General features: G+C 39.1%; 1 protein-coding gene across 5 annotated transcripts; it reads left to right on the forward strand.

Annotated features, from left to right (window-relative positions):
- Nucleotides 1–568: 568 nt before the first annotated feature.
- LOC309974039 (endoplasmic reticulum transmembrane helix translocase-like) lies at nucleotides 569–23,129 on the forward strand. Of its 5 annotated transcripts, none has more exons than XR_014326847.1 (4): nucleotides 569–1,253; nucleotides 9,133–9,267; nucleotides 17,629–17,772; nucleotides 22,058–23,129. XR_014326847.1 is itself a non-coding variant. In XM_082858477.1 (2 exons), the coding sequence occupies exons 1-2, from the start codon at nucleotides 816–818 to the stop codon at nucleotides 9,172–9,174; spliced, it is 480 nt and encodes a 159-aa protein (XP_082714603.1). In that variant the 5' UTR covers nucleotides 569–815; the 3' UTR covers nucleotides 9,175–11,264. The 5 variants fall into 5 exon arrangements, 1 of the variants encoding a protein (XP_082714603.1); XR_014326849.1 differs by lacking the exon at nucleotides 22,058–23,129 and adding an exon at nucleotides 18,667–21,751; XR_014326848.1 differs by lacking the exon at nucleotides 22,058–23,129 and having other exon boundaries at nucleotides 17,629–21,751.
- Nucleotides 23,130–24,599: the final 1,470 nt, after the last annotated feature.

Below are 24,599 nucleotides of genomic sequence, written 5' to 3' on the forward strand. Positions count from 1 at the left end.
TTACACATATGTATTTTAAGAATCTTAAGAACACGCAATGTAACAGAAAATTCAATATCCAATAAACAGTTGAAAATATAGCTCATAAATTCTGTATCAGAGGGCAGAAACACTATAAACATATTGATATACCTTTTTCTATTAGTAATACAATACTATTTTGGTTTTGTTCAAACAACAGCATTTATGTAACTGGAAAGTAAATAATACAGAAAAAATACATCATTTCAAATAAACACCGATTTTTCATATTTTATGTTAAAGTAGTAATTTTGTGAGTAATTATTATCTATTGCATGATGGCTCTTGTCATGTGTGGCTGTGTCCCGTGTTACCTTTGTAAGCCTGCCAGTCCTGAGCCCTCCCCAGGACCCTGAAGGCGGAGGCTTTCAGCAGGAGACACAAGCCCCACCTCATAGCAAGCCCCGCCCCCTGAACACCAGCTTTTCCCTGACAGGCCCTGCCTCCGAAGTGTACAAGTTCCGTCCTTCGTGAACCAGATAGGCCGGTGCCGTGTAGTCTCGGAGGAGGACTCGCCTTTTCCGGTTCAGGTTGTCACGGCGCCCGGGCTTGCCTCGTTTTTTCCGGTCTCAGTCCGGCGTGGCAGGGTAGACAGGCCGCCTTTAGCCCTTTCAAGCCCTTTCTGTCATGGCGGCGTCCAGCCTCTTTTTCCGGCAGCAACCTGTCATGGCGTCTCCCTGAGTAGCCACTTCCGGATCCAGCCCACTACGTGTCCCCAGCTGTTCTGATTCCGGGATGCTCTGGTGGCTCCCAAGGCTCAGCGGAAGTAAAACGTCAGAAGTGAGGCGGTACCTATGCGGAAACCAGCGCGGCTCTGGGAAAGACGGGGGCGATGTTGGTTGGGCCCGGGGGCAGCGGCCTGTCTTGAGGGGCTCGGCCTTGCTAGGCCTGGCCCACCCCGTCGAGCAGCCCAAGCCCAGGTTGCAGCCGCGTACCCTCTTTGCCGCGCGCGCGCGCGCGCGCTCCTTGCTGCTGGACCTGCACTCACAGTGAGTGAGTTAGTCGCCGCCCTGTGGCCGAACCGGTGGCTGCGGCGCCTCACGGTGCTGCCGTTCGAGGGGCTGCTCTACCTGGCCTGGCTGGGCGCCGCGGCAGCTGGTTGCTGGGGCTGGCAGCTGGACGTAGGTCCCCGAGGCCATGTGGCTCGTGCTCGCCACCATGTGCCTCGCGCTCTTACCGTTCTCTCGGCGCATTGGTACGAGCACGCGCAGTGCGCGCTCAGCTGCACCCCGGTAAGTGCTTGCGCACGAGCACAATCCCTAGCAAGGTCGGGCTTTGCCACTGCGCTGTGTCCGTCCCCAGCCCTGCCTGGGCCTCGCATTTTCTGGGCCTAGGTCTCCAGCGGTGCTCTCCACCCTTTTGCGCTGGCTAAATCCCGACCCCACTGCTGACTTGCTGTGCCACCCTGGCGCCGGTTACTTCCCTTCTCTGGAATTCCTTCCTGGTGTGGTCATTTAGATTCGATAGTTTAGCGCTGGGCCCGGTATATGTTGCTGTTTGATAGGATTTGTTAATGCTAGGTCCCATGTTAGCGGGTACTTGGTTTTTCTTGGAAGCGGCCCTGTCGTCTTTGTAGTCTTATCTCCTATCTCGCTTTTCAAATTGTGAGGCTAGACCTGCAGGGTAGGTTTCCCTATCTATGAAACTTGGTTTGAGAATTGAGCATTAGTCCTACTGTACAATGCTCAGAGGCTCACCCTTTCATTCCCCCACACTGTGTGGACGAAAGGTAGTTTGAAATGCAGTTAACGCAGCGTTTAGGAGGAGCAGGAGCTATTTGTGAGCAAGTGACTTAACTGCTTGGAGTCTAAATGCCTTTCTGCAAGACCAGAGTGATTTAGTTAAGACTGCCATCAGGATACAACAGCAAGATAGTGCATGTGACCTTTAGCCCTGAAATATGGATGAGTGAGAGTTGCCTTGCGTCAGTAGTTGATATCAGGCCCTCTGGGTCTGCCTCAGATGACATCAGCAGGTTTGGAGCCATGAGCACTGAGTTCAGCCTTTAGTCAGCCTCCCCTCAGATCCCAGGCATGTGTTTGCTGAAAGAAGAGGGAAAGGAAACAGCACCAAGGGCTGCAAAAAGACAGGAATCCCTCACCCCCTCAAAAGTGGACTGAATCCTCTTTCTCTTCCGAGAGAGTGAAATCTCCCTTATCCCAGCAAGCCTTATCCCTGGGGAGGGGCTCAAACTTCTGGGCTTGGTGGCTTCAAGTTAGTACAATGAAAGACCCCAGCAAGGGACAAAAGAATGGAGGGGAGTTGTGGGGGGGGCGCTGCCTGTTGGCCTGCAAATAAAAAGTATGACTGTTAACCTTCTCTCCAAGGATGAAGAACAAAGAAGAGCTAATCAGCTGTGAGGTTAGGACAGGAAGATCTGGGTTTGCATCAGGGATCTTAGCCAGGGTCCTTAGTGAGAACTGTAACACATACCTCAGAGTACCATTGTGATTATTCTGCAAACGGCCTGCCGTGGGGCTGGCCCCATGTAGTGCTTTGCACTTTTCTTTCATAGGTTACCAGAGTTTGTAAATTTGTCTGTTTTCATTATTTTCTGCTTGCTTTGGTGGCCCATGAACTCTCAGAGGGGCAGGGCCTTGCTTCTCAGGATCAGGGCTGTGCCTCCCCTCCCACCCCCATCCCCCAAACACCCATGGCAGCAGAGGGTGGGATGGATGCATCTCACAGGATTGAGGGAGCACTAATTGAACTCCATTCAATGCCTCCATATGTTAGGTGATTGGGAAATAGCAGTGAACAAAACAGACAAACCCATGGCTTTTATGGTGTTAGTGGGGAAGATAGAACTCATAGTCAGCAGTCAATGCTAAAGAGAGAAAATCAGGACAAGGATAGGAATGTTGTGAGGGAACTTTAGATGGAGCACCCAGGGGCAACTTCCTGAGAAGGCGACCTTTGAGCAAAGGCCTGAAGCCAATTGTGTGACTGTTCCAGGTGGAGAAAACAGAACATGCCAAGCCCCTTAGCTGAGTTAAGAACAATCCTCAAGTCTCATTGTCTGTCATTACTTAAGGACATAAGGAAGAATAGTGATGGGTTGGGGGGAAGAGGCAGCAGGCCATGTGGCCTGTGACAGGGCTCATGTGGATTGAGAGCGAACCTCATGCCAGGTATTGTTCTTCCTGTTTGAGTTCATGTCATCAGCAGAGCTCTGGGCTTTGGGTGTTATTTGTGACCCCAGCTTTGATATAAGCTGGACCAGAGGCATGGTGAGGTGTCCAGCATGGTGCTGTCCCTTGGCCCAGTGACAGACTGGGGAATGACCAAACCAACACCTAGAGTCCAGAACATGTTCCAGAACATGTCCCGAGAGCTGCAGCCCCAGCAGCCTCCCCATTGGGGACCATGGAGCTGGGCTTGAGAAGGGTTCAGCAGCAGCACTTTGCCTCTCAAAGGAGTAGGACCCCAGCAAAGTGAGCTTCATGAAGGTGGTGCCAACTGCCAACAATGGTTCCACTGAGCTTGTGGCCCTGCCCGTCAATGAGGTAGGGACTGCCTGCCAGACCCCCCTGGCATGGGCTTGAGTGGGATTCCCAGGCACTGAACCCCCAGGCCAGGGGCCTCTGCCACAGCCTTCTCCCACAGGGCAAAGATGGACAGGAGATCTCCATGGCATGGAGAAGAAGCAATCCCTCCACAAGGCCTTTCCCTTGGGAAACGTGTTCTCATACTACCACAGCAACAGAGAAGTTCAGGAAAACTCAGAGGTCTGTGAAGCTGAGTAGTTTGAGAGCAACAAGTGAGTCCTGACATCCCCATGAGTCGCCCCTGCTGACAGTGGCTCCTTTCCCATTTGTGCTTTGTTGCACTCCTGAGTTGGGATGCCTGGGAAGTGATTTGAAGACATCCACCTTTCCAACAGAACATCTCAGGTGAATGTGGTGGGCACCCTTTGAGAAATGCGCTCTAGTCTACTCTCCCCCGAACTTGCCTGCTGACAGGAAAGGCTGGGAGCCCTTTCCCTTGGCATGTGTACTCTTCATTGGAACCTGGCTCTTGAGAGTTGGCTGCTGATTCTGGTCTTGTTGTTTTTGTAACTCTTCTCTTCATTTTAAATTCTTTGTTTAAATATTAAGTTTTCACCATTCGTCTCATATATATCCCAGCACTTTATGAGTGATGATGAAAAAGATGTTGGTGATCAGGATAGCTCTTATTTGTACCAGGTAGAATGCAGATGCTCTGTATGTGCTTCTCCTTTAATCTTCACCAAAACCACCAGTGCTGACACAAGGCTGGGAGGGGAGAGGGCTGGGCTTCAGAGCCCCCATCCTGGTCATGGTAGCACTCATCCTCAACTCCAAAACCTTCAGAAACTCGAAAATCTTTTCCTGACCTAATTGCTTTTCAAAAATTACAAATATGTTACCACAACTGGCAATCTAATAGGAAGATTTGTAAGAAATATTTACTGATCCTCCGTTATCCACCCAGGTCAGCCATGGTGGCAGCCTGGGATGTCCCTTTTCACACCATCCTTGCTCATGCAATGGCACCTCACACAATACAGGGGCTCCTATAGTCGTGATTTCTAAATTGCCTCTCCTAAACATAGTTATTAAATTTGCCCAAGTTTTCAGAAACCCTTTTGATTTTCCAGTATTTTCCCAGCATATCCCTCTTAGTGCCGTTTTCACACTGCCTCTCTCCCCACACCTCTTTTTTCCACTTAAAGATTAAAAAATAGCTTAAGTAGATTTTTCAGAGTTATCCCAACACTTAGAACATAGTTTGCACACCAGAATGTTTAATGAATGTTGCACAATCCTATGGAGGATATTTAATCTCAATATCTGCACCAATGGTATACATGTCTCATTCCTTAGAGTCTGTGAAGGAAAAAGTCATTCTGATAAAATCTCCAAACTTCCTATTAAGACATCTTCAGACTTGTCATGTAAATGTCTAATGGAAAGGACTGGAAGTCCCCCTAGATTTTATAATTGTTTCTTGTTCTTGTTATTGGACCCACACTGCTACCATTCACCTGAAATGTCTGTCAGATGGTATTTTGTGAATTTGATATTTATGTTTTTCATGACATTTCTGCATTACTGCTCTTGAATGATTAAATTTTTGGATTTTTACCTACTTGGCTTTCAAAATACATTATGGATCATTCACATTTCTTAGTCTTAATTATGATTTTGGTATTTTACATCAAAAGCTAGTCCATTTACCTTAAACAAAATGATGTGATCTCAGAAATTCTTTTAATTGGGAAACTGATTTGCATGAGGTGAGGTACTTCTGGTCAACTCAGATACACACTTGTTAAGTTAGTCGATTCTGTAATAACAATTAACTTGTTTAATCTGAAAATCAGTAACATTTCTCCACTCAGCCTCCACTGTTTAGACAAATATATCAAAAGAATCTGGAAATATTGGTTCCCAGACAAAGCAATAAGATTGCTTCTTATTTTTAATAGAGAAGTCTACTCTACTGAGTTCATGAAAGACAATGTCTTCTAATCAGCATTCACCACTTCCTTTGCCAGGAAATTTAATTTCCTGTCCATCATTTCAAACGGACATTTTTTGGTAAAGTTATTTAATGTATATAGACATAGTGGCCTCTCTGGAGTAGGATTAGCCAACATAGAGCTACTGTTGCTATTTTTAATCTGTAACTGCTACTGCTGATGGGTTGAACTGAGGAAGGGGATCATGGGTAAGGATGGAGCTGCCCTGGTTGATTCTCACCTGTCTGGCACACAGCTCATGAATGCATTTTAAAGCACACCAAGTGCATCTTTAACCTCCCTAATCTGTGGGAATTTTATTGTGACCTTCCAGCTCTGCTGCACACAGTGATTTTACTTCATACCTAGTCCCCCAAGTCCTCTGCCTGACTCTTCACTCTCTGGAATCCTGCTTCTCTGGAAACACCAGGCTCCAAAATGGACCAACCAGGCCTACTGCAAGCTCCTTTATTTGACCTTACTATTGATAATTTAGGATTTCCATCTGTTAGAAAACAGGTTTAAGTCTGATTTGTAGGTAAACTAGGTAGCAGTTAAAGATGAGTCCTGGGTTGTAAACAAGTCTCTTGGTGCCTCTCTCCGCTGCCCCCTGCCCCCCAAATAGCACAATGTTTAAAATGCAGCTTGTGCTCAATAAATACATATTAAATGAACAGTAACAAAAATAATAATTTGAAATCCCCAAGAGATTGAAAAGGTTGCTCTTAATGTGGAAAAAGTCTTTTAAAGTAATGAGGGAGCCTGACCACAGGCAACACAATGATGTGTAACTGGGAGGAACAGAAGCTCTCATAGGTCCCAAATCTTTGGCATACTATATGTATGTTATTAAGAAGCAAGAAGATACAATTTGCTAGAGATTGTGCTTTTCCCCAAATAATGGTGTGCAGAAAAACTTCACTGCTTACTAATCCAATGTAGTTTACTCCATTTTCTTAATTTGTGATTGTTGCATAACAGAAGGAAATTTCAGTCTTATTGAAGTTTCTGTCCTCCAGGAAAGAAAAATGAGGCAGAGGAACAGCCACCCTAAATAGCTGGTGGGAGATATAAGGCTGATTTGATTTTTTTGAATGGTGCTTACGGAGTTTTGTTAAATCTAAACCATGACGTTTTGGTTTCAAACAACAGTAAATACAGTGCCTCCCTTTGATGTCTTTCTACCTTGTCTAGGCCCTGCCCCTGCTGACCCTGCCTTTACTGTCATCAAGACTTGTAGTCCCTCTGTTGCCTCTTGGTCTCCTAAGCCATCAGAACCTTTCTGACCACACTTAGTTCCCTTGTTACTTATTAACTATGTGTCTTAGGCAAATGGTTTACCACTCTGAGGTTTAGTTTCCAAATCTGTAAAACAGATAAATATAATATCTATGTCAGACAGATTGGGAGAATCACTTTATCCTATGGAGTAAAAGGCCACCTTTAATGCCTTGCACAAGCACCTTATAATTCCTCACCTCATTGGCCTCCAGCCCTTGCCAATCCCAGGGAGAAATCAGCCCTCTTGCTTTCTCTGCTCCTGCTTACGTTGTCTACAGCTCCCTAGCATCTGAAACTTTTCTGTAGGCATTCCTCCAAGGGTAGAAGAAAATGAACAGTTACATGTAGCAGTCCTGAGAGTGTTGGGGGTTATAATCAAGAGCAGCTTACCACAAGCACTTAATTTGTTTGAAGTTTCTCATTTATCTTAAAAAATTTACCCTGATTTTCATTCTGTCTATATTAAAATATTTTTAAAACATTCAGTTAAGCACTTAAAATTTCATTCATATGTTTCAAGTAAAACTGATACTAGAGGAAGCTGTTCTGTTATTCCTACAGCTTTGTTTATTCTAGGCACACAGCTGATAGACCCAAGGGTACCTGAATTTGCAAAGCATAGCCTAGCTGATTGTTCTATTACAGACTTTTAAGATATGCAGTCTCAACCCAGCCTTCATTCCACTCAACAGTTTCTTCAGTCATTAATTGACTTTCTGTCATATTCACAAATATTATCCTGAACATTTCCCCTCTTTGAACTCTAGTCTCCTTCCTATCTTACTCACTGAAACAATAGATGCCATCTGACATCCCTCAATTTCCATTTCCAAATTTAACAAATTAGCACTTAGTCCCACTTTTCCCTTTTCTAAGTTCATGAACGTCCCTTTCCTCTGTTACAGTTTAACCTCCCATGAGCCCTCTTGCCTCTTACGACCTTGTGCTTCTATCCTCTTTCTTTCTTTTGTTTTTTTCAGTTTCTTTCCCTAATTGTTCCCAAATGCTTCTAGCCCAAGCATTTGCCCCGTAACCTAAGTTTGCCCAACTTCTCTGCCCACTAGGCAAGCCTCTGTTCTTTTGCTCCATAGTATTTCTAGATTTCCACCGAGATTTGGAGTATGTACAATGAATTATGAAAAGGACTCATCACCAACCCAGGGCATGCAGTTTCCTCTCTAAGGTCAATAATTGTTTTTCAATTTGTGCAAGAAAAACAGCACCCAATTGGTTAAGAATTATAAAGAAGTGATTTTTTTTTTTTTTTTTTTTTTTTTTTTTGGCCACACTGTGTGACATGCAGGATCTTAGTTCCTCAACCAGGGATCAAACCCATCCCCCCTGCATTGGAAGCACAGAGTCTTAACCACTAGACAGCCAGGGAAGTCCAGTGATTTTTAACTGATAGTTTCAAATATGACCAAAATCCCTTTTTTTTTTTTTTTCGGTACACGGGCCTCTCACTGTTGTGGCCTCTCCTGTTGCGGAGCACAGGCTCCAGACGTGCAGGCTCAGGTGCCATGGCTCATGGGCCCAGCCACTCCGTGGCATGTGGGATCTTCCCGGACCGGGGAGCGAACCCGTGTCCCCTGCATCGGCAGGCGGACTCTCAACCACTGCGCCACCAGGGAAGCCCCCCAAATCCCATTTAAATCAAAATGTTCCTATTAGAAAGCTTTAGGTAACAGTAAATCTTCACCTATTTGAAATATTCAGGAAAAAACTTTAAAGGATTTAAAGGATTTTCAATCAGTAATTTCTGAATTACACAAAGCAACTCCTGGTCAAAATTGGAAGACTTACTGGAGTACTGTGTCTTTAAAACACGAACACTTGCCACAAAGAACAAAATAGCATCTTGCTCTAAGTCATTTTAAATAAAGCCAGAAAACATCTTTAAGTTTTCTTTTCCTGGGTATGTTGTTCAATGAATTATTAGCCTTACTGAGATGAACCAGATCCATGGGACCCTGAAATCACCATGGTTAAGTAAAAAGTGGCTTTTAGGTGCTTTTGGATGAGCTCCAGGAAGGAGTCAGAAATCTGAGCAGTAGCAGAACTGGGTCATGAGCCTAAGAATCTGTCTAAAATGTATACTGTGCCAATTCATGATCATTGGCTTCACTTTCTTGAGAGTGAAATTTGAAAAGGAAAGCAGCTGAATCCAAAGGTCTTTCATGTCATCTATTTAGAATAAGAAGTTATCAATATAAATTCATATGAGCCACAGAAAGGGTAGTAATATTCTAATGGTTTTACATAGTAAACACAAAAATAACTATAATAAGTGTGCATATTTATTTGACATTCTTTGATAATTTTTCATTTCTTTCACCTTTGCATAGGGCTATTTGGCATTTTCTAGACTTATTTCACCCAGATACTAGAAATAAGCAGCTACACAGACCTGGTGTACAAGAAATAAGATCTAATCTACAAAATAAATTTGCATTCTGCAGCCTGACCCTCAGCACTAAAAGGTAAGTAGGGGGAGGAGGGGGCATAGTCAAGGACACTCAAGAACTCTTCCTACTATTTCTTTTAAGCATAGGACCCCCAGCTGTATTATGCCAGCTGAACAAAGAATATTAAAAGGCAAAGTTTGTGGCTCACATTAATTAACACATTTATTGAAAAGAAGGGTTGCATATTTTTTTGAAGTTGCATTACAGGACTTCCAGCCCCTTATTAGTAAAACTGAGTGGAATCTCTAAGGGAGTTATTTTCTGAAAGACATTGATAAAGAAGATGGTAACATTTCAAGTATTTGGGGCCCATTCCATTTAAGGTTAAAAATATGTGTTCATTGGTTTCCTATGGTTGCTATAATGAATTAACACACACCTGGTGCTTAAAACAACATACATTTACTTAGAATTCTGGAAGTCAGAAGTCTGAAATTTGGTTTCACTGGACTGAAGTCAACATATAAACAGGACTGTACTCCCTTTTGGAAACTCTGGGTGGAAGAATCCCTTTCCTTGCCTTCTCTATTGCTAGAGCTTCATGGCATCATCAGATCCATCACATCACCTGATCCTTTGCAATCAAATCTCCCTCTGTCTCTTTTAAAGACAGTTGTAATAATATTTATGACCCACCCAGATAATCCAGGATAATCTATGTCAAAATCCTTAATCATAACTGCAAAGTCCCTTTTACTGTATAAGGTAACATTCACAGTCTCAGGGATTAGGAAATGGACATAATTTGTCATTATTCAGGCTACTACAATGAGTGTCAATTTAAGTTGCTTGACTTAAATACTATAATGTAAGCTAAAAGAAAGAAGGCATAGTGTGGTGGCCAGACCCTTATGCCCCGCAGATGCTAAGACCCTCTTGTCATTGTCCATTGTGTGAGCCTAGAGCTGTTGAAATTTCTCCATAGAGCAAATTCAGACCTTAAATTACTTTGACTCCAGATCTCCAGCTTTGTAAAGGGGCAAGACAACTGGGTCACACCAGGGACAAAATCAATCGTTCTGAGATGCTGAGAAGAAATCAGAAGGCATACTTACAGCTGATTCCAAGTAGACACAATTATCCACCCTCTCCTAAAAGACCTTGTATCCAGAGATAAGCTGCCATCAACAGCTGTTGATGGAGGGGAAGAATAAGTGACATTAGTGAAATGACAAGGATGACTGTAAAGGGGGCAAGACATTTTGTGAAAAGCCAGAAATACTCTCCTAAAGAAGAAAAATGACAATATCGATCTGGAGATTTCCGAACTGGACAGTGACAATGATTGAGTTGGCAATAGCAATGATTCTTTGGAAAGGCTGGGTAGGAACACTTGAAATTCCAACAGACCTAAGTTTGAATACCACTCCGCCATTCATCAGCTGGGTTACCTTGAACAAATTACTTAACGTTTCAGATCCTCTGTTTCCTTACCTTAAAGCAAGATTTTTAAAAAAAATCTATTTCATACTGTTATTGTGAACATGACATGAGATCATAAATTATCTGAGTGCCTGGAACTCATGGCTGCTCATGGAGCCCTAGGTACAGATGCAGTAGTAGCTGAGGGAGAGGGGGTATGACATAGAGCTATGACACAGCTTATGAACATTGAGCTACATGCAGTGACTGTAAACATCCACCTACTTTGCCAGCTGCTTGGATATGTTGGTTGATGTGCCCTGGCATACTGCTGTGCATCATCTGGAGAATTACTAAGGTTAAGGTGAATTCTTGAATTTCATGCTATGCTCTCTGCACACATGTTCTGTGGCATCACTGTCGATGCTCTGTATTTCTGGACTTCTTGTGTCTTTGGCTTAATGGGCTTCAGTGCAGGGATGCAAGCTGCAGTTTGTATCACCAGACTCAGACCTCACTGATATTTGGTATTGACTCATTGACTCGCTTCATTTTGACATCAAGACGCCTGCTTACTTGCAGCTCTGCTGCCACAATTATCATTCAACTTCCCTGCTTAGGCTTTTGCCACCATCAGTCCTCCTCTTAACTTTTTTGTTTCTTCCTAGGACATTAATATACTACCTCTGCTTGTTTCAGTTTTTACAAAAAAAAAAGGTGAGCCTTTTCTCGACATCATGAACCAATCACAGAAAGTAATGTTATTGATGAACTGACGAAACACCATATGGGAAAAATCTTTGTGTCTTTGATGCTTTCTCTTGTATAAGAGTTTTCCTGGATCTCAAAGGGATGATTCCATGCCCATACCCCCCCACCCCAACACTTTTTTCCGAATTAATAGCTATTCAGTACTCGGCTACCCAAACGCTGTTCTCCAGCTAGTACTTCTAATTTTTCTGACACTATCACAAATTATGACTAACTTCTAGAGGGCATATGCTATCATTTTGTTTAAAAATTGATTTTTCTTTCCTGAAAGGCTTTGAAACTACTTACGAATTACATTCAGATGAGACAAGTAAGGATACAACAAGAGAAAACATCTAAAGGATGTTTTGCAAATGTTTTCATTTCAGGAGTAGATGTTTTCAGATACACATGTTCAGTTTGGGGGCAATACACTTGGTTCCAAGCTTTCTGGGTGCTAGAGTAAGAAGAGAAGCACATTGAGGCACTATTAAAAAGGAAAACATAAAAGCATACTAAGGCAAAACTTTTCTTGCAACTAAATCCACATGGGAATTTATTATAATAGTCTTTATCATAGTGTGTGGCTATTTTAACAATAGCTTTATAAAATATAAAGGATTATTTAAACAACGTTTTTCATATCAACCCTCTGAAGGCATAGAGACATATATTTCATCCTAAATCAATGAAGATCTTTCTTGAAGGACCATGTATAAGTTTCCTAGGGCTGTCATAATAAAGCACCACAAACTAGGCTGCTCAAACAGAAATTTATTGTCAGAAGTTTGATATCAAGGATATTGGCAGGATTGGTTTCTTATGAAGGCTGTGAGGGATAATCTTCATGTGTTTCTTCTAGCTTCTGGTGGTTTGCAGGAAATCTGGCATTTCTTGACTTGTAGATGTATCACCTCCAACTGACTTCATGTTCACGTGGTATTACCCTTGTGTGCATGTCTCTGTGTCCAAATTTCCCCTTTTTACAAGGACACGAGTTTGTGTTGGATTAGAAGCCCGCCTTACTGCAATATGACCTCATTTTATCTTAATTAATTACATGTGCAATGACTGTTTCTAAATAAGGTCACATTCTGAGGTTACTGGAGGTTAGATCTTCAACATATAAATTTGTAGGAGACATAGTTCAACCTATAATAGACCTAGATGATGTGGGATAAATATTTTAGTTGCAAACGACCTGTCCCAACACAGATTCAGGCCTAGGACATTTCACTGAATAGACTGTAGCATTGTCCAATGTCATAAGCAAACTTTGTGAAGTCCAGGATCATATTTAATTCCTGACCAAGCTGTCTATTGTCTACTTGTGTGCAGAAAGTCTTTGCTATTGAAAACCTAATGAATCAAAGTCTAACTATGAGAGATTCTGAAGTCTTTTTTTAGTAGTGATGATTCAGTGGATACATTCATGCTCTTTTCCTTGAAGCTGTAACTCAATACCCCAAGATTGTTTGTAAGCTTCTCTAACCTACTGAATCTTACCAGATGTCCTAAAAATATATGTCACTAGGGCACGTGAAAGAGTAGGACTACATCTAGGTACAGTTACCACCACTATCAGGAAAAGTAACTGTTTTATGACCTCCTGACATTTTCTTCATAAGATAGTATTATTATTGTGGGAGAAGAAAGATAATCCAGTCCTTCCAGGAATTCTAGGAGGACCACATATTTCCTCTCTGAGAAGTTTTTTAAAAAAATGATGTCTGACTTCTAGGCCATTTCTAAAGCTAGAAGACAAGGTAACCAGGAAATAACAAATAATCGGGCAATGGGTGAATAGATAAAACAGAAAAAAAAAAAAAAAGTCCTCATGAAGTACTCAGTGTCGTGGAAAGTACTATAGTGCAGTGATTTAAAGCAGGGTTGTTGCCAGAATCTGACATTATTATTTTCACGCTGCTGCCACTATTGTAATCATAACCATTGTATCAACATAATGTTCTAATTTTCTTCTTAAAAAGAAGAAAGCATATTCTTTTCAAAAATATGTTCAGGGGAAGCCAGATATTCCCTGTGCTCTTCTGTAGCTGTATGTCTAGTTGAAGCTTCAGGTTTTAAATTTAAGTAGACCTGGACTGAATCCTGTCCCTACCATTTATAACAAGTGACTTTCACAACTTCAGGTTTCTTAGCTGAAAAATGGGTGTAAATACCCATTTTCTATCCTGTTAGATCGTTAGCATAGTTCCTGCACATAGCAAATGCCAATATATTTCAGGAATTATTATTTTGTGCAACTTCCTCTTCTCTAAAATAAAGAAAAATTCTAACTGTTGCAGAGGCTACTGGCCCTATTTTATTGGTGGAGAATATAGGGGGTATGTCTTCACATCAAAATTAATATTTAAATAAAACTTTTTTGGTACATAACTAATATCTCTTGCACTCAAGCAACCTGAGCGTTCTTGTTAAACATTTATTAGCAGGCAAAAAGCTATGCTAAGAAACTAAACCTTTAGAGAATTTTCTGTTTAGGGAATATACTGTTCTGACTCATTATGGTAATATCTTACTCTTTAGCCAAGTAAACAGTAAATAACTCATAGAAATAAGTGAGAAAATTATTAAACATATGCTAGAATATTATATGGAAAGACTTGTGAATGTTTTATGTATTTCTACATAAGTTTATTGCTTTGACAATATTTTCCCTGAGGTGCTACATATATAATGCCATGACAGCATATCTCCATTTTATAAGGAGTTCAGCTGTAAGCATGAAACAAGGATTGCTTTGGTTAGAACACTATGTATAGGCTTTTTTATTTAAGAGAAAACATTTTTATGTGATATTCCTTGTCTTCACTACAGTCACTGGTTTAGAGAGAGGTTTTAATCTAGCCATAATTTGGATTGACAGTTTACTCTGTTAAACCCTGGCATGTAATCTGAAAAAAGTGTTGAATACAGTATATGATATACTGACTTCTCCTTGTTTAAGTACAACTTTCTGAGAGTTTCACAGAAAGGTACTTTTTTTACTTCATTTTGATTACTAATTTTTAGGTCATATGTATTTTTATTCAAAGTTCAAATTATGGAAGCTTGACAGGAGCCAACACAAAATAGAACTAAGAAGTTAATCCTTAAAATATTCTTTTATCTGTATTATTCCTCAACTAGAAATATTTGAAAGGCTCTTTTTTTTCATACCTGTTATCCAGCACTTTGCTGTATAGAGATGGCTTAGAATAAATGTGTTAGTCCCTGGTGATCTGGTGAATTTGAGGAAAAAGTAATATGACAAGGGTGGGGCAGGAAAGGGATGGAAAAGAGAGGAAGTGAGGGTTTTAGAAGTAAGAATCATAACAAATCTCAATTTTTTTTGAAAGTTTCAGTGTATAATTAACTAAATTTTTAAACGTATGTTCCCCAGCCATCAGTAGGGCATTCATTGAGATTTAATCCATTAATATTCCATCCTCTCTACAGCCCTTCTCTACCAGGGAAGAGGGCATTTGACATAGGAAAAATAATATACAAGGAGTTCTACAGCCTCACAATTTGAAGAAAAAAATTGTTATGGAAAGTTCAGAAATGCTTTTTAAAATATTCTAGATTCTAAAACTCAAAAATGTCAAATCCTTGTGAACGTCAAGTTGTCATGCCAATGGCAGAGTAGAGAGTTCATTGAATTTAGGATTGTAAATGCTAAAAAACTTCTTTTGGAATTATGTTGTAATTGATTATTATATAGAACACAATTGCTTAGCATAAAGTCAATATGGATATCAAAAAAACATTGGAGGGCTTTAATGAAATCTTTCATTGGCCATGGCAGAAAGACAGTATTCAGACTTGCACGGTGGAGAATTTGGTGTACCCATGCAATGTTAATGTCAGATAGGGGTCACACAGATTGCATGTGTGATTGCACAGCCATGTAATCAAGGATCAAAGACAAGATCATCAGGATATTTCATATGTCATTTTACAATATGCTGGATCCTTTTGGAAGCAGCAGTGTGGATTGCAGTGCATATTGATATAAGCTTCAGGGGATCTGCATCTAAACCCTGACTTTACCACTTAAGAGTTATATAAATTTGGACAACTCATTTAACCTCATTAAACCTCAGTTTCTTCATTGAGAAAGTGAGGATAACACTAGAGCCTTGTTTTCCATCTCATAGAATTTTTCTGAGGATTAAATGATTGCAGGTAAACTACAAAACTACTAAAAGCTCTGTAAAATTTAAATGGTTGCTATTGCTACAGGAAATATTTGTCAGATTCACTTATAAAAGAACTTGATGTTTTTTACCTTTCAGTGTAAGTCTGTTTATAAAACATACGTTTATTGACTCAAGTTGGTGATCAGTTTTTTAAAATTTCACCTTAATAAAGTGCTGAATCATTGTGCAAACATTTCAGACAAATGCCTCTGAGCATAATCATTTATAACAGTTTTCTTTAGAACTTTAAATTGAGTGCCACTGTCTATTTTGGAATGCAATGCTAACATCTTAATTTATTGTCAACTAGTAGTTAATTTCCTTTAGAATGTATATTATCAACACTACCTAGTCCTGAGAGTTTCCAGACTTTTAGAAACACATACTAGGCTGCCAAAATCTCAGCGTTCTTCTGTGGCAGCTCAACTCACTGATCGTTTTCTCCTCAACATCCTACAGGACAGGAGACTAAAATCATCTGCTTAGAAATAGTTAAGTTAGATAAAATGGTCCCCCCAAAGATACTATAAATAACTATAGATTTCTTATATGACAACTGTATCCAAGTAATGAGTTATATAAAAAAAAAGCAAATACTCATTTACCAACAACCCCGATTATAAAATATCTAGGAATAAACTCAAACTTTTTCAACTAACATTGTAGAAGTCTTGGATTAATAGTAATACATGATATATTATCGAATCAGAAAAGTCACTGTCAAATGATGTTTAGCTTCAGCATAGTCAAATTTTTTAAAAAGGAGATTCCTACTGTATATAAGAATGTAGTATAATGCTATAGACATTTAAAAATCTGGTACTGGTACTAGAATAGATAAATAGTAGCACAGAATAGAGAGAACAAAAACAAACTCATATGTGTGGGAAATCATATATAACAAAGGTGACACTTAAAATCAGCTGGTCCAGTTACCCAAACAAATGATATTTGGACAGTTGGACCATTTGAAGGAAACCAGGTAGATCCCTACCCCAACCATTTAGAAAAATAAATTTCTAATGGATTAAATATCTAAATTCAATATAGTAGCATTTAATATGTATATAAGCATGTTATGTATATTATATATATATATATTACTGTACAAGAAAATGTGGGTGAATACTTTTATAATCTTGAAGAGAAAATGGCATTTCCAAGTATGACCTAGAACTCAGAAGACACATAGGAAATATTTGGTGATGTGATGATCTTATCTGATGATATAGAAAATTAACATTTCCATACAGTGAAAGGCAGAAAGTCCAAAGGTAAACTACATGAACCATAGCCAAGAGCAAACAGGATGGGAGAAAATACTAAGCTGCAAATCAGTAACCAAGGCAAACAACCTGAGTAGACAAATGAGCAAAAACTATGAGCAAGCAATTTATTGAAGACTACAAATGACCAATTAGTGTAGAGAAAGGTACTTGACCTCACCAGTAAAAAATAATCAAATACAACATTTCTAATCAGGCTGAGAAAAATGTCTAAGATTCTGTCTGGTATTTACAAGAGATGATAAAATCTAGCACTCTCTAACACTCCAGGTATCTTTTTAGAGTACTATTTGGAAATATCTATTAAAATCTCAAATGCACGTGCCTTTTCACTCACCCAGCAACACCACATCACAGAATCCATGTTAGCACAAGAGAAGAATGATAGCTCTGTAAGGCTGTCCATCTGTTACCAATGGTAACTTTTAAAAAGGGAAATAATATAAATTTCCCTTAAAGTGGTACAAATAGGTAATTTAATTATGTAATTCCAACAATGAAAAACTGAGCCCAGAGAAGGAAGATGGAAGAGATGAAGTAGAAGAGCATCTCCATAGGCTGGCATATAAAATGTCCTCAATCTATTGTTAATTTCAAAAACCAATTTATAGACTAATAGACATAATCATCATATCATAGTGCATCAAATTGTCCACAATGCACATCTTTATGAAATGAGGCTAGAGCATAAAGACTTTCACTTTTTTACTTCATATCAGAGACTGCAAACTGGTGACCTGCCAGCTTGATTCAACTAGCAGATGTATTTTTTACAGAGAGAGAATGTTTTAAAGATCAAAAGAATTCATGAGAAAACCTGGACTTCCAGCTCTCTTAAAATAAGATTTGGAAACCCAAGACCCGTATTCCTGCCTGGCAACAATTGGCTTGAGCTGGATAAACGCTGCCCCCTTTAACAGGTATGTACCCTCTCTGTGTCAGACTTGACTCGTGTTGTTACCTGCCAGGTTTCCAGGGGCGTTGGAATTTGCTTCCTTTATTTCATATGCTCTTATATTCTGTGCATTTGTTACAAGTATGTATTACTCTTGCAGATAAAATGTAAGGATTAAAATTTATGATGGTATATGCTGTGAAACTTGTAATAAATTATCAAAGAATTTCAATGATAATATAGCCATAGTATTATAGTGCACTTCAATTTCTAGTAGTTATAAATCCAGCATTTTAAATTAGCTACAACAAAATTGAGACTAGCTTACCTAGAAATATCCTGAATGTTGAAATCAGATATTAAAAATAGAGCATCTGAATCCATATTTATAGAACACCTACTATATGCAAAGAAAAATGATAGATGCTGCATAGCATACAAAAACGGAGTGTGTTATCATTCCTTTTCTTTCTAAGTCATCCATTAGGTCTAAAATAGCTAACTGGTTGTCATACATTGATACTATTTTTTTGTAGTATTCATCACATAACTTATTTTATAATTCCTTACAGCACTCAGTTATTTTACAATCCTGTTTCTAAGAGAGCTTTACTACTGTTTCAGTAATCTTTTAACTATTTTTCCATCCTTCTGACTCTGCATTTCAGTATCAAATTCATCTCTAAAACATTGTTCCAATCCTGTGATTTTATTTTTAATACATATTAATTCAGTTCTATAATTTGGAAAATCAAAGCATGCCACAAGTTGACCCCAAAATGTCTAGATTTACTATGTTTCATGTACTCTGTTTTTCAGCCAGAAATGGGCTGCTGATTGTTTTCTAAACATATAATTTCAGATGTTCCATTTACTTGACTATTTTCTTCTTCCTGGAATGTCAACTCTTCCATTTTAGTTGTGGTTTAAAACCCTAGCCAGCCTTCACATCTTAGCTCAGATGCTATCTCCACCATGAAGCCTTCTGCCGCCCCAGACAGAGATCTCTTCCTCTGAACTTCTATTGTGGTTTGCCTGGACTCCTGATACATCACACAATCAGCTGATTGGCGTCACAGTAATTAAGGCATATGTCTCCTGTATCCTTCTAAATATAAGTTCCTAAAGAGCAAGGATTGTTGTCTGCAAGCACAGAACTTTGCCTACTGTTAAAAGTTTAAATTTTTCACTTGAAAAGTCATGAGATATACAAACTGATGTGAGGCAGATATGAGGAAGCAGACAGCACTGTAATGAGGAAGATAAAGCAGACTGATAGAGGTATCTTATAGGAACTTAGGCTGCATTAGGGTGCTTGTGTGGGTGATAAGAGGACTGCGTCATTGCCTAAGTGTAACACATGCACCTGGTACTTCCTTGACAGGATGACAATAAGGGAACCTATTCTCAGTAATAATAACAGGGTGTTCAGCTGAAGTCAACTGAGGATTTGGAGAAAGCTGGTTTGGTACAGCCTGTGTTGAGTGGCTTAAAATTATAGAGTGAAGAATTGCTTAAGAGACAATGTTCTTAGCAAAGCCAGTTAAAGCTTATAGGACAGAGTGTCAGGCTGGCTGTTGAAAGACTTCTGATAACTTTCTGTCATTTGAAGAGCTGTTGGTGGTTTGGAAATAAATCATGTTAAAGTAATCAGCTTTTGACTGTCATGAGTCCTCAAGGGGAAGTGACATGAAGCCTTGATAAACCTTAATAGCATGACTATGATAGATCCCATGATTTGTCAGGCTACCAGATTTATCAGGTAGCTGATATGAAAACTAGTTCATACCCACCCTCAGTGGCCACAGACCATGAAGTTTATTTCAGCCAGGACTAGACTTCCATAATAAGCCAGTACATATGGTATGAGGCAAAGAGTGGATGCCTGATTACCAAAGCTAAGGAGGGTGTTATAAAAGCAAAAAAGAGTTCAAATAGCCTTTTTTGGAAACATTTGGAGGATGAAGGGTTTGGCATAATGATGAGCAGGCTGAAAGGTGGCCAGGAATCATTTCATTCATTATTCTTTTCCTAAATGGGAAGATCCTGTATCTTGAGATTAATGCATGTGAGAATAGAAACCTAGCTTTGGACTTCTGACATAAGTCAGAGCAATTAGAACACATGCCTCCAAAAATCTGCAGATGGGCAGGGACTCTGAGAGTTTCCCTCATGAGCTAACAGTGTCCCTATACTCAGCTGGAGCTAGACAAATCCAGAACTAGGATTAAACAGGGCACTTCCAAAAATCATTGAACAGGAAAGAAGTTTAATCTTTGCTCCTACAGGCAGGATTTTCATTTGTTTGCTCAAGTAGCATCTGGGAGATCATTAAGAAATACCTGGATGGACAAAAGGGAACTCTTGTGCACTGTTGGTAGGAATGTAAATTGGTGCAGCCACTATGGAAACCAGTATGGAGGTTCCTCAAAAAATTAAAAATAGGGACTTTCCTGGTGGTCCAGTGGTAAAGAATCCACCTTACAGTGCAGGGGACTTGGGTTCGATCCCTGGTCAGGGAACTAATCCCACATGCCGCAAGACAACTAAGCCCATGTGCCACGACTACTGAGCTCGCACACCTCCACTAGAGAGCCTGCATGCTTGCAAACTACAGAGCCACACACCCTGGAGCCCACGTGCTACAACTGGAAAGAGAAAACCTGCACGCTGCAATGAAGATCCTGCGCACCACAACAAAAGATCCCGCATGCCTCAACGAAGATCCCGTGTGTCGCAACTGAGACCCAACACATCCAAAAATTAAAAAAAAGAAAATTTAAAAATAAAACTACCAGATCCAGTAATTCCACTCCTCGGTATTTATCCAAAGAAAACAAAACTAGTTCGAAAAGATACATGCACCCCTGTGTTCATTGCAGCATTATTTACAATAGCCAAAATATGGAAGCAGCCTAAGTGCCCATCCATAGATGAATGGATAAAGAGGATGTGGTGTGTGTGTGTGTGTGTGTATTTTCATGACTGGGTAATGAAATATTACCCAGTCATGAAAACAGAACGAAATCTTGTCATGTGCAACAACATGGATGGACCTAGGGGGTATTATGCTAAGTGAAATAAGTCAGAGAAAGACAAATACCATGTGATTTCACTTACTGTGGAATCTAGAAAAAACAAATGAACAAACATAACAAAACAGAAACAGACTCATAGATACAAACAGGTGGTTGCCAGAGAGGAGAGGAGTGGGGAGAGGAAAGAAATAGTTGAGGAAGATTGAGAGGTATAAACTTCCAGTTACAAAATAAATGAGTCACAGGGTGAAATGTACAACATGGAGAATGTAGTCAATAATAATGTAATATCTTTGTATGATTACAGATGGTGACTAGACTTACCATGGTGATCATTTTGTAATGTATGGAAATATTGAATTGTCATGTTGTACGCCAGGAACTAACATAGTGTTGTAGGTCAATTCTACACCAAAAAATAAACAAACTTGGGAATACCCTGGTGATCCAGTGGTTAGGACTTGGTGCTTTCACTGCCAAGAACCAGGGTTCAATCCCTAGTCAGGGAACTAAGATCCCACAAGCCGTGCGGTACAGCCAATAATAATAATAATAATAATTTTAAAAAAACCTCATGGAATAAGAGATCAGATTTGTGGTTACCAGAGGCGGGGGAAGGGAGAACTGAATGGAGGTGGTCAAAAGGTACAAACTTCCAGTTATAAGATAAATACTGGGGATATAATGTTCAACATGATTAATTAACACTGCTGTATGTAATACATGAAAGTTGTTGAAAATAAATCCTGAGTTCTCATCTCTAGGAGAAAAGTTTTTTTTCTTTTTATTTTGTGTCTATATGAGATGATAGGTGTTCACTAAACTTATTGTGGTAATCATGATGTATATAAGTCATTATTATGCTGTACACTTTAAACAGTGCTGTATGTTAATTATATCTCAATAAAACTGGAAGGGGAAAAAAAACCACTTGGAGCTGATCAGTGGAGATAACAAAAGTTGTACAGTTGTCCCTCTGTATCCATGGGGGATGGGTTCTAAGACCCCCAATACCAAAATCCAAGGATGCTCAAGTTCCTTTTGTATAATAGTGTACGTAGCATTTGCATATAACTTATGCACAGTTTCCCATGTACTTTAAATTATCTCTAGATTACTTATAATACCTAATACTAATATGTAATTGCTGTGTAAATAATTTAAATACAATGTAAATGCTGTGTAAATAGTTGCTGGCACACAGTAAATTCAAGTTTTGCTTTTTGGAACTTTCTTGAATTTTTCTTTTTCCTGAATGTTTTCAATCTGCAGTTGGTTGAATCCAGGGAGGCAGAACCTGGGATTTGGAGGGCCGACTGTAGTTGGGAGCAATGGATTGTGAATCAGATAACAGCCAGCAAAAAGAAGCAGAAAAGTGAGAAGTGCTCAGGGCAATTTTTTTCTTCTTCTTCCTCTTTTTTTCTTTCTCTCCGTCCCTCACTTTCTCTCTCTTTCTTTCCCTAGAGTGCTCCTTAATGAGAGATACCAGCTCTTGCCCAATAGCTCCTTAAAGGGGCCACTGGATACCTGACTAGAGTTTCAAGACCACCAGTCTAAGTCTACTATAGATATGAACATCTCCTCATATCTCAGTAGCCCCTAGTAAATCATTGCACATTTAATACGGATAGAGACTATGAATCATAGTCTTAAATCATGTTTGCTTTTACTGAAAATAGATAAAACTAGTCATATTCAAAGGCATGAGTATATTTTTCACATTATATTTGATTGTACTTATATAATTTCATTTTTGATAGCTAACAGATACATATGGTTCAAAATTGACATTCCTGTCCCAGTGACATAGTCCCCTTCCCAGAGACGGTCAGTGATACCAGTTTCTGGTATATGCTTCCAGAAATTGTTTATGTATGCACAATTACATATACAGGTATCTCACACACCTGTATAGTTAATGTTAATGCCTGCACATTAATGGTAATGTGTTATTAACATTAATAATACAGTCCTGAAAATCTGCAAGAGAATGTTAAGCAGGTGCCTATTTTTATCATTCTAATGCATCTTGTGTCATGTCAACCCCCAGACCCCCAATTTCCTAAATCATATATAAACCACAGTAAAGTGTTTATATATGTAACATACTATAATATTAGGATAAAAATTCCTTAAAACATCACCTACTAATCACCAATAATAGACTTATTAACAAACCTTTGCTTTGTATGCCTGACTAGGGCATCTTCAGGCACTGACTTCAGAGAAGCAGATGACTTTTGTTGACACTTGTGAGCGTCCCAAAACATGTACATTTGATTCTTAACCTACCAATGTGTCTGCAATATAACTCGAGGCTTTCCCAAGCATTGTTTTCTTAAAATTGTACTGAGTTTGGGTGATGTAAATATGTTATTTTTCTCTATTAAAAAGTGTTGAGATATGTATATATTATTTTTTCTATAAGATTTCTGTATTAAAAACTAGGAAGTGTACTATCAAAAAAACAAAACAACAGCCAGGAACTGAGAAGTTGCCTTTTTCTATCATTTTGCACAAATAGGTATGCTATATACACTATTTGTACACTTTTTAAAACTTGTTTCATACACACAATATTACCAATAGTTGTCTCTGGGTAGTTGGACTTTGGGTAATTATGTTCTTTTTGTTTATCTGATTTTCTGTATTCTCTACATCTTGCAACATGAAAAAAAAGATTTTTAAGAATGTATATATTTAAAAATTTTTAAGTAACTAGTTCAACTTTTAAAAAGTCACTTACGTGGACTCATTCCTCAGGCCAGATGTCATCATGTTTAAGTCCAACTCAGCCTATTCTTAATCTATGATTATTAACAGAACGTGATTCTACATATACATGGTCTCCCGATTAATCATTTATACTTTTAAGTAGAATTAATTATTGACAATTACTGTGATAACTTTAATAATGTGAACCTTAGGATGTTTACTTCATCATGTATTCAACCATTGAAAGGCAAATAATATCCTTAAACAAGAGTTTCACACTTTCACTTACAGCTAGTTAAAATAATTTTGCCTGTTTATCAAAATCTAAAAGAAAACTTTGGACACTAAGAAATTGACAAATTAATTTTCTATATAAGGCATTTTTTTTCCCTCCATTGATACTGCAATTTATTTCCCTGAGTGATCTGTATTCGAGTCTGTAAGTTACCCATGGGCAAGGCAGGCAGCAAAGGCTTCCCTGAGAAAGGCAGTTTTGATAGAAAACAGTGTATCACCTCCCCATCGTGCCAGTAATTTCCAAAAAAATTACTCCAATCAAATTGACTACATCATCCCTTCATGAGAAGAGGTGTAAGGCACAATCTTGAGAAGACTTTAAAGCCAACAGTATCACTACAGGCAAAATTATTGTAAAAATAAATCTTGAGGATGGTGCCGGTTTTAAGACTTTATTTTGCTTATGATAGCACTATGAGAGGTGGGAAGAGCAAATCTACAATTCAGATCCACAAAGAAATAATACAATGAAAACTGAAAGCACTTTCCAAATCAACTAATACAAACAATATAAATCTGAGTTCATGATCCAGAAAAATGGCTGATGAATGACTATAATACACTATTGCAATCAAACAAAATCAAGGAAGGTCAAATTTGAATTAGAATGTAAATGAAATAGAATTTCAAATAATTTAGCAATGTTTTTGCCTTCATAATCAAATATAATTTTGCTGACAGCATAATTAGAAACTATCCTTGCCCTAGAGTCAAGTGGATGTAAAGATAGAGAAAATGCATTTTGTGATTAAAAAAAAAAAAAAGATTAGGAGCTGAGAAAGAAAAACCTACCTCTTTTTTC

Source organism: Leucopleurus acutus (assembly GCF_964270905.1).
Source record: "Leucopleurus acutus genome assembly, chromosome: 17".
NCBI lineage: Eukaryota > Metazoa > Chordata > Mammalia > Artiodactyla > Delphinidae > Leucopleurus > Leucopleurus acutus.